Source organism: Nymphaea colorata, chromosome 1 (genome assembly GCF_008831285.2).
Source record: "Nymphaea colorata isolate Beijing-Zhang1983 chromosome 1, ASM883128v2, whole genome shotgun sequence".
NCBI classification, from domain to species: domain Eukaryota; kingdom Viridiplantae; phylum Streptophyta; class Magnoliopsida; order Nymphaeales; family Nymphaeaceae; genus Nymphaea; species Nymphaea colorata.
In genome coordinates this window covers 32634059-32644679 of record NC_045138.2, presented here as the reverse complement: position 1 = coordinate 32644679, position 10621 = coordinate 32634059, and the positions used below count along the sequence as shown (strand labels likewise).

General features: G+C 42.0%; 2 protein-coding genes across 2 annotated transcripts; both read left to right on the top strand.

Moving 5' to 3' along the window:
- The first annotated feature begins 4659 nt into the window (after nucleotides 1–4659).
- On the top strand, nucleotides 4660–6921 carry LOC116246178 (probable leucine-rich repeat receptor-like protein kinase At1g35710). The gene is made up of 2 exons (XM_031617915.2): nucleotides 4660–6819; nucleotides 6884–6921. Exons 1-2 carry the CDS (start codon nucleotides 4677–4679, stop codon nucleotides 6919–6921), a joined length of 2181 nt encoding a protein of 726 aa, XP_031473775.1. The 5' UTR covers nucleotides 4660–4676.
- A 257-nt stretch (nucleotides 6922–7178) lies between these two features.
- On the top strand, nucleotides 7179–10366 carry LOC116246173 (MDIS1-interacting receptor like kinase 2-like). Its single transcript, XM_031617900.1, has 3 exons — nucleotides 7179–7752; nucleotides 7890–8118; nucleotides 9748–10366. The coding sequence occupies exons 1-3, from the start codon at nucleotides 7179–7181 to the stop codon at nucleotides 10364–10366; spliced, it is 1422 nt and encodes a 473-aa protein (XP_031473760.1).
- The last annotated feature ends 255 nt before the right edge of the window (nucleotides 10367–10621 follow it).

Genomic DNA, 10621 nt, shown 5'->3' with positions numbered 1-10621 from the left:
ATGTACGTTTGTTAGATGCAAAAAAAATTTAACCTCATTGAGGGAGCTTCACTCCAAAATTTGTATAAAATCGTAAAAGTCTCCAAAAATCACCAAATTTGGTCACCAGAAAGCCAACATTCTCAGGATTGGACGCCCCAAATTTGAGTCAAATCCGAGTAGTCTAAGGCCAACTCGTTGAGTCTTGAAGATTCGGTTCACCTGTCGCCTGTTTCCGCCATTCTCAAGATTGGACGCCGCCGATTTCCGCCATATTCCGGCCATCGCATCCAGATTCGCTATCCATGGTCCGATCATCCTCAAATTAGGTGGATAGGATCGTATGGATGTCACGGATCGAATGGCACCGGAATCAGTTTGATCCAACGGTCCGATCGCCGGAAACACAGATTGGTCGGTGGAATAGCAGGACAGAATCTGTTACGACTTTCGGAGGCGGTAACTCGCTCTATACTGGGCCAATAATCCTCAAATTTGGTGGAGAGGATCGTATGGATGTCACGGATCGAATGGCACCGGAATCAGTTTGATCCAATGGTCCGATCGCCGGCAAAGTTGCCGGAAACACAGACTGGTCGGCGGAATAGCAGGACAGAAGCTGTTGCGACTTTCGGAGGCCGTAGCTCGCTCTATACTGGGCCAATCGTCGCGATTTCACCTCATTTGGAAAGATCTCCTCGAGAGGAATCTATCAACACCCAAAGCCCCAAAAGTTAACCACGATTGAACTGTAGATCGTAGCTGAAACTATCTCAAGCTTAGTTAGGGCTGTTCACGGTGAGAAGGCGACGGTGAGAGCTGGTGCGACGGTGAGAGCTGGTGCTACGGTGAGAAGCTGGTGGGACGGTGAGAGCTGGTGCGACGGTGAGAAGCTGGTGCGACGGTGAGAACTGGTGCGAGGGTGAGAAGGCGAGCTGCGAGGGTGAGAAGGTGAGCTGTGAGGGGTTGGTGTTTCATCAGTCGGGGGAGGTTGTCGAGCGGGTGGAATTCCACCCGCTTGAAAGTCCGAGGTCGGAGCTCGGACTTTTGAGCGGGTGGAATTCCACCCGCTCCTTTTTGCAAAAAACGGAGTGAATTTCACCCCGTTTGATGCAGTTTTTGTCGGGCGGATGAAATTTCACCCATCCGTACGATTTTTTCCGAAAATTTTGATTTCAACCGGTGCATGAAACGCACCCTCAAGGTAGCCCGTATGCTACTGTGCTGTTTATAAATGTAATAAACTCCACAGTGGTGTTTGTTTATGTCAAGAATCAAGCTCATACGAAAAGGCAAAAGTCTCTTATTTTGTCTACTTTTAGAGTCTATATATATATATATATATATACACGGCCTCCAACATAATAGATTGAGTTGCACAAAAGTGAGTTTAAATCTCTTGTCGAATTTTAGCTATGACATACACAAAATTGTGCACATCACCCGTTTAAGTTTCCAAGAATTTCATCACATCTGCGCCACCAGACAGCAATTGTAAAATGTGGGTGTTAGTCCCATCTATCAAACAACATCGATATTGATTTCCTTTAAAATTTAAGAACCATTTACAGAAAGCAACATAGGGATCGATCCAGCATTTAACAAATCGACGCCTTCTTATTGTTGTTTGTGATGATATTTGGACTTGATGATGTTGTCAGGTGGTTGTGGGATTCTGCAGCACAGCCACTACAACACCCAAGTCGCCTTCTTACTTTATCATGCTGATGGAAACTATTAAAATGGAAATGCTTGAATTACATAAGATGGAAACGAGGCAGAGTTGCCTGCGCCCCTCGGCGCACACAACATACATACACATACCAAAGGATAACAAAGATAATTTTAAAATTGTTGAAAGAAATGTTTTTTTTTTAGTCTTTTAATTTTTTTATTACCTCTTTTATTTTTAGGAAGTTTATTTTCCTTATTTAAATGAAAGCATTTTCATATTTAATTGTACTGGGGCACTAAATTTGGTACACCAACGCAGGGTACCGTTAAAGTCTTGTAGAGTGGATACATGACTTATCCACTCCCGGTGGAGATACAAGGGGCCATGGCCACTTTACCCCCACTACCATCCGTCGAAAAATTGATCTAAAAGTTTAAAGTTAAAATGTATAATTGTGAATTTGTCAAAAATATTAAAATTAACATAAATTTAAATATTTAAAAATAATAGAAGGCTAATGCTTGCTACCTTTCACTAATTGGATTATAATTGGACTGCTGGTAGAAAAATCTTGTTTGCTTGTTATCCTTGAAGATAATTTGCAAAACTGCCCTCGTTTTCTAAGCAAACATGACCTGCCTGTTACACGAGACAATTTGCGTTGTGAAGTTTTTGTGAACTATTTTACGAAGTTGGCAGTTATTTATAGTCTTTTTGAAATGTTAGGTAGTTATTTATAATTTTGTGATAAATTCAGTGGTTAGTTATTCATATCTCTCTCTCCCCCCCTCTCTCTCTTTGAGATCAATGAACTATAGCCTATAAATAAGAATATTGAACAACGAAACGAAGGGGTAAAAAATGAGGGGAAAGATTGGTTTGCAACTACTAATAATCTTAGAAAAGGATGACGTACTAATCTAGAGCAGGACCTTTTCGCACAACTTGGGTCTTCATGCTTCATCCGGGAAATTACAGTATACACTTGAAGATGAAGAACAGAGGCCCCATTTCTCCGTCTCGCCCACAAGTCACACCCTGCCAGAAGCCAAGGGCTCATGCAGTTTCTGTATTTCCGTCTCTCCTTCTTCCTAATCCCCTTCACACGTCACGTCGGGATCCAATGTAAACGGTTCGGTCCATGATTGTCCACATTCTCGTTTCCAGTCGGTCGATTGAATCTGAGTCCATGATTTGCCTTGAAATCTATTATGTACTGTTGTTATGCGACCGGTTCTTGGTCGTATAAATACCAGGGCTTCAACGTGTTCCGTGCCCGAGTTGCCTCCGAATCGGTCAATGGTATCGATCAAACACGCACACACAGTTCTTCTTTATAAAAAGCAGGAAGCACTACCGCTCCCTTCACCGAACTGCGTAACTAAAGTACTGGGTAGGCCGATGAACAGTATGGCAGTTTCCTTCTCCTCCATCATCTCAGCTTTTCTTGCAGTAAGCTACATTCGCTTGATGTTTATTTCCTTTCACTGATCAATTTGTTGTTTTGTATTTTCATAAAGGATACGAGTTCAATTTTCCTTGTCACTGTGGTAAACTTTTGCTTTGGCAGATTATAATTGGGGCTGCAAGCTGCAGTTTATCAGATTGTTTAGATATTTAATTCTACACGTTTAATCAAGCTTCATGCTCGACAGTTAGCAGTGAAAGAAAAACTAAAGCGCTGTGCAACGTCATTGGAATCCATTGATCGGTTCCGTTGTATCGCGCAATACAAAACCAGTGAGATTCCACTTCATTTGTTAACAGAGGAGAGGAGGTGAATGACAGGGGAGGAAGAGACTAAGAGACCCTGTGGAACATATATCGGCTGATATAAGCATATATATTACTACGTCGGAATTCTGTAGGAGATAAAATCACAGAGGTCCAGGATAGCAAGGAAAAAGAGAGGGAAAGAGACAGGAAAGAATTGGAATCTGTTTAGCTTTTGGACTTTTCTTTACATTTCTTATAGTGGGCCACTACTCACCCGGCTTACACAGCAAAAATGGTTGGCTTCTGGCTTCGTGGTGGGATTTCATTTCCTTCTACATCCAACCATGGATGTTCTGTTAGCTGTAGAATCTACTAGTCTTAAACCGATCAAATTTCTCTGGATCAGAAGAAACTGAACACGAGGAATTTTCTGGTGGTTGACCGCCCGGAATCGCATTATTTAGCGGGGTCTTCACGTTGTCTGTGAAGTGGCTGGGCCTCCTCTGCTGATGAATGCCACGGTCCCATGCGCCCAAGAGGAAATTCGGCTGGTTATCGTCTTTTTCCCTTTATTATACTTTCCACGTACATGGTTGACTTGACTACTTTTTTGCCAAGTAAAAGAAACTACAAAGGCACAAATTAATATGCGCAAGAGTAGTTTGTGACTGCAATATCTACAAGGGCCAATAATTGTTCCTTCCATCACTTCCCTTTAATTTCTCATTTACTTTTATCTTCACATACGTGCCCATTTTATATTCTTTATTTGATTTGAAAATTTTAACATAAAAATGTGCTCTTCTATAGGCCAAACAATACGCATGGTTAGGCAGACCCGGCAAGTTTAGGAACATACAGGTCGGGCTTTGAACCCCTGACCTTCTTATAACTTGAAGTTTCTGATAATCCAGAAACTTCACATTCAAACTCATCAAAGAAAACAACTCTCGCTAGTCGGCTTCTTGTTTTACCGTTGATGATGCAAACACATTTCCTTTTCTCCCTTGACAAAGTTGCAAAACATACGTGGGACCGCTGCTGGAAAAATGGCTGCCCACTAACTTAACGTAGCGATCGGAGTACAAAATTTTAGGCAGCTACATGGAAATATAGAATGGAAATGAAGTTTCCAGGAACTTCAGACCTAGAATATGTGGAATGTAAAGGAATGGACAAAGTTGTTTTCTAGGTATCTTCGTCGCGGACTGTGGACTTCCCAACATCTTTATATGCCATTAACATGCACCACTAGTGAATCCACACGAACGCCTAATTTCTCAGTTGCAACAGAAACAATAGCACCATGAGAAGCGACCGGCTGCTCCTGCTTTTCTTCCTTCTTTGGAGTCTTTGTTCATTAGGAGACGCACGTGCTCAGTCATTGCAGGCAGAAGCAAAAGCACTTCTCAAGTGGAGAGACAGTCTCCAAGACGCCCACGTGCTGAATTCCTCTTGGTCATTCCTCAAATCCAGATATGGCGCTCCCTGCCAGTGGGACGGGATACAGTGCAGCAGCGATAAAACGAGTGTCGTCAAGATAAGTCTTCAAAATAAAGGTCTTCGAGGTACACTCAACTATTTCGACTTCGCTGCCTTCCCTAATCTTGCACATTTCGATCTCAGAGGTAACAATCTCAATGGAAGCATTCCTGATGGTATAGGCAACCTCTCCAAACTTACCTTCCTAGATTTATCGGTGAACCAGTTTTCTGGCAGCTTACCCGTTACTATGGCCAATGTTACTCAAATTTCTGAGTTCTGGATATCAGACAACTTTATTGATGGAGAGCTAATACCGAGCTTTTTCACCAATTGGAGGAACCTTACTCGTCTTGTGCTTTTTGGCAACAAACTAACCGGCAACATCCCTCTAGAAATAGGCCAGTTGGAGAAGCTGACACGCTTGGATCTAGCTCATAATCTTTTCCAAGGACCAATCCCATCTTCCATAGGCAACATGTCTAGCCTTACAAGTTTAAACCTCTCAGTGAATAATCTATTCGGACGTGTCCCTTCAGAAATGGGGAAACTTAGCAGCCTGGTCGAGTTAAGCCTTTACTCAAACCAACTCACAGGTTCAATGCCTAAGGCGCTAGGGAATTTGTCTGGCTTGTCTCACATGATCATCCTTCAAAATAAGTTGTCTGGTGAGATCCCTTCTGAGATTGGAAATCTCATGAAACTCACCGATTTGGACCTAACCGACAACTCCTTTCTTGGATCCATACCACCTGAAATAGGAAAGCTTAAGAACCTTGTTTCTATAAAATTGTCATTCAACTCCCTCGCAGGACCTCTCCCTACTTCTATTGGACAATTATCTAGTCTAGTGAATCTAATCATCAATGACAACCATCTTACTGGAACTATTCCACAGACGATAGGAGAGCTCACAAATCTCGACTTCTTGGACCTTGATACCAACTCACTTACAGGTTCCATTCCAGTGCAGATTGGAAACCTGTCCAGTCTGCAGCATTTGTTCCTTGGAGTAAATTTGCTGACTGGGACCATTCCACAAGAGTTATGGAAGCTCAGTGCGCTCATTGAATTGGATTTAGCGTCTAACTTTCTTCCAGGTTTGGTCCCTCCTTCAATAGGTAACCTGTCTAATCTTTACTTCTTGAACTTGAGCAATAATAGCCTCTTCGGCACTCTACCTCCACAAATGAGTAATCTGACAAGTCTAGGCCAGTTGTTCCTTTCAGCGAATAATCTCTTCGGTTCTTTACCATCAATAATATGTAAGGGTGGCATGCCCTTCGTCTTTTCTGCTTCCAACAACCATTTCACTGGATCAATACCAGAAAGCTTGAGGAATTGTACAAGCTTATACAAACTCACTTTAAGTGGGAACCAACTTAGTGGTAACATTTCAGAGGCATTTGGATCATATCCGAACCTGTTGCGCATTGACATAAGCAACAATCAACTAACAGGAGAGCTCTCGCCGAGCTGGAGTGGATGTCACAGTCTTCAACGGTTGGATTTCTCTAATAACGACATTATCGGCAAGATTCCAGGTTCAATTTCTCAACTGGCACGATTGGGGCTAATAAATATTTCTACCAATTACATAACAGGAGAGATTCCAAGAGGAATAGGGGAACTTTCGTTCTTGCAATATATAGATATGAGTAACAATCATATTTCAGGTGGCATACCATCAGAGATTGGAATGTTAAAAAATTTGCAGCATTTGGATTTGTCATCAAACAAACTTAGCGGACCAATACCTGAAGAGCTTGGGAATTCTACTACGTTGATTCGATTGAAGCTGAGTAACAATACCTTGAACGGAAAAATTCCTTCTCAGTTGGGGAACTTGGCAGGACTATCTATGCTGCTAGATCTTAGCCGTAACGTGCTAACAGGGACAATACCAGACCAACTTGGGAAGTTAATTCATTTGGAGATGCTCAATCTTTCCCATAACAAGCTCATTGGTGCAATCCCATCATCTTTGGCTGGAATGGTTAGTTTGACTTCTGTTGATTTGTCCTTTAACAGTCTCCAAGGTCCTCTCCCAAACAACGCTGCCTTCCTGAATGCTTCGGTAGAGTCATTTATAGGCAATCTTGGCTTATGTGGAGGAGTTAACTTGCGTCCATGCATGCCTCCAAAAGATGTTATACAACAAAAGAAAAGTCAAACATTGGAGGCGATTGTTACTCCAGTTGCTGCAGTCCTCATTCTTCTGTTCCTGGTTACTGGAACTTGCAAGATCTGTCAAAAAACAAAATTGAGAAGGCGAAACAAGAACAGAATCATTGTTGAAACAAGCCAAGGAATTGATTTCTTCTCCATGTGGAACTATGACGGTGAACTTGATTATGAGGATATTGTCAGTGCAGCAAGGAATTTCAGCGATGACTATGTTATTGGTACAGGAAGTCATGGTAGCGTCTACAAAGTTGAACTCCCCACAGGTCAAATAGTGGCAGTCAAGAAGTTCAATCAACAGGGTAATGATACGTTGACAGACTTTGGCTTCAGAAATGAGATTAAAGCATTGACAAAAGTTCGCCATAGAAACATAGTCAAGCTCTATGGATTCTGTAAGCATCCTCATTGGTCATTCTTAGTGTATGAATATTTAGAAAGGGGAAGCCTGGCAAACATATTAAGCAGCAATGAAGAGGCTAAAGGATTAGATTGGGCAAAGAGGGTGAATATCATAACTGGTGTTGCTGATGCTTTGTCATATATGCACCATGATCATTCAATTCCAATAATCCACCGCGACATCTCCAGCAAGAACATTTTGTTATATCCTGATTTTGATGCATGTGTTTCTGATTTTGGAACAGCAAGATTACTAAACCCAAATTCATCCAATTGGACTTGGTGCGTAGGAACGCACGGCTACATGGCTCCAGGTATGCGCTAAATTTTTTGTCAAAAGATTTTGCATTGTCCTTTTTAAGACTATTATAAGTTCTACTGGCCTTATAACTGGTAGATCCATCCACTAAACTATGTTAATGTTTTAAAAATACTAGCTTCTTTACTGCAGAGTTGGCATACACCATGAGAGTGACAAAGAAGTGTGATGTCTATAGCTTTGGAGTCCTAGCTCTTGAAGTTCTAATGGGAAGGCATCCTGGGGAGCAACTATCATCTTTTGCTATTCTCACAAAGCAAGAGATGGATGTAAAGCTCTGGGATATGTTGGACCAACGTATATCAGCTCCTGTGGGCCAAGAAGCAGAGAAAGTGCTTTTTGTAGCCAAACTTGCAATCATGTGCACATATGTGAATCCAGAAACACGGCCTACAATGCGTTCTGTTTCTCGGCATCTTTCCAGTACCCAGAACACGAGTCTTTTCTTCTTCAATCTCTTTGAAGACAATCTGTGAAAAATATGACGCATCATGATAATGGTGTGGAAGCGCAAGTAATGCTTCGATGTACAAAATCATAAGGTGCCATTTGAATAAAGCTGCTGGTTGGCGGTGCATAAGCTTGTGTAAGGTTTCACGAGGAGAAAAAGGGAAATGAGAAACAAGAAGCAGTTGCATATGCATCTCGGCATTAAAACTTGAAGAAAGTTGTAAAAACAGCAATTACTTCTCCAAGAACTTTACACCTCCAAAATGGGACGCTTAACCAAGCAAGTCACGTATCGGCAAGGGTGACTTTTTTTTTTTTTTTTAATGATGCAAACACTTGTAACTTGAAGAAAAAATGCTCATGTTTGTGTGACAGTAGTAGTAGATTCTCGGGACCCCCATTATTCGGACCTCAGAAAATTTGAGCCCACTTAATAATTATATCAGAATTTGGTGTAAGGTTTTAGTATCCATGAAACCCAAGAGATATATAGTTCTAATAAACATCCAATCTTAGGATGAAAAGGGTAGTTGCTGAAAAAGTCAAAAAAAAAAAGGACGAGGTGGAATGGAATGTTGTGGGTGGAAGAGAAAAAAAGGATGGGAAAGTGAAAGGTGGAAAAAGTGAGGGAAATTATAAAGAAGTGTAGTTGAAAGTATAATTGCTTAGGCAGGCAAGCGGCATGCAGAAAGTGCGTTATGTATGGTTTGATTTTTCTGAGTACTGTTTTCTTGAACCGGATTATGGGTGTACCGTATCATATCCATGGTTGGATTGCAATACTTACATTACTCTAGCCTTCTCTCTCTTTCCTTTTTTTTTATTTTTTACATTTTTCCTAAATGATATACATAACTACTCAAGATTTAAATACTTGGTGAAATCATTAAAATGAATATATAAAAATATGTCTTCTCTTATATGGGAGATCACCGGTGGCCCGACCGACCAGCTTGAAGGCATCAAAGTGAGCGAGACAAAGAGATGTGAACATAACCAGCATCATGTCCTACATTCTTTTGTGTATCGCTATATATCGCTATGTAAAAAGGGGCAAGCACTTGCGGCCTCCTTCTCCGTATTTGGCCAAGCTTGAGTTGGAGCCTTGAATGGCGGACTTGGTTTCGTTCTTCTCACTTTCTTCCTGGCAAGTGCACAGGTCCATCAATTCCCTTTGCTCGAAACGTATGAGTACTAGTGAGACCCACTCTCCAGGGACAGCCAAACTGCCAGTGGGCGCCATCCCACCTGCCGGAAGCAGGCCGCTCGCTTCCGTCTTCCCACAGCAGCTCTGCACACGCCATGCCATCAACCAGTTCTTTCCGGCATAAAAGATTCTCAGGTCTAATCCAACTTGAATTACCAGAGTATATGGTGGATGACGATTGTTTCTTTTCTCTGTCAGCTGCTTGCCGGGGCCGCGAACACAATTACCGGCACTCTCGCTATAAAGCTAAATGGAATGAGGCCTTCCCCAGCACTCTCATGCCCGACGATTGACGATTGTTTCGTTTCTCTTCCATCCCTACTCTGACATCAGGTACTCATGTCCATCCATTGAGGGTTTCCAAGAAAGAAAAACATTGTTGGTTATCTTCATCACCCCTTTAGCAAATGATGCTTCTATTGTCGGTGGTGTCAGCTCTGAGCGTACTTTCTTGCCACGCAAACAAGCCCAGGAAATTCCCTTCTCAACCTCAAACCTCACTACCATCCTTAAGATGTTCTCCATTGAATTCCACTCTGCATCTCTTACCAGGCAAACACTTGTTGATTGCGAGAAACCTGCAGTTAAAGGAGAACTCGAGTACCATGTAACGTCACTGGAATCCATGATCGATTTTGTTGTCGTGGAGTTCGGAACTAGTGAAATTCATGTGGCGATCACTTCTGTTGTTAATAGAGAGGAGGAGTTGAAGGCCAGGACTTACAGAGCAGGGGCTGGTGCTAGTGAGGGGAGGGTGATGTCCCATAAAATGATGACTTGCCACAATATGATGTTTCCTTATGTTGTGTTCTACCACAATTTGGCAGGAGCAAGGGCATACATGGCTCCATTGGTTTCTGATAATGGTAACCGAGTGAATGCCATTGCTATGTGCCATTTTGATACATCAAGAGAGAATTCTGGGCATGCCAGCTACCGGTTGCTGGTGTGAAACCAGGAACTGTTCCCATTTGCCACTTCATTCTAAAGGATCTCGCCAGCGTCCCCAACTACTACTTCCTTGTACGTACATGAGCTGGCCGCCTACAGCTATTCAAATTACTCTTTTGAATGAACTGATAATAAATAAAACAGCATCAGTTAATTACTTGCCTTATTTCCTTATGAGTTTATCACTTATTGGCGCCATTGAATCCTGATCAGCTCACAACTCTAGGTCATGGTAATGTCTATTACATTGATATTG

Coding starts and splice junctions, on each gene's coding strand:
- LOC116246178 (XM_031617915.2), top strand. CDS start 4,677: ATGAGAAGCGACCGGCTGCTCCTGCTTTTCTTCCTTCTTTGGAGTCTT. Junction 6,820..6,883: donor TTCCCATAACAAGCTCATTG/GTGCAATCCCAT, acceptor GTCCTTTAACAG/TCTCCAAGGTCCTCTCCCAA.
- LOC116246173 (XM_031617900.1), top strand. CDS start 7,179: ATGTGGAACTATGACGGTGAACTTGATTATGAGGATATTGTCAGTGCA. Junction 7,753..7,889: donor GCACGGCTACATGGCTCCAG/GTATGCGCTAAA, acceptor TCTTTACTGCAG/AGTTGGCATACACCATGAGA. Junction 8,119..9,747: donor GTAGCCAAACTTGCAATCAT/GTGCACATATGT, acceptor CTCTGACATCAG/GTACTCATGTCCATCCATTG.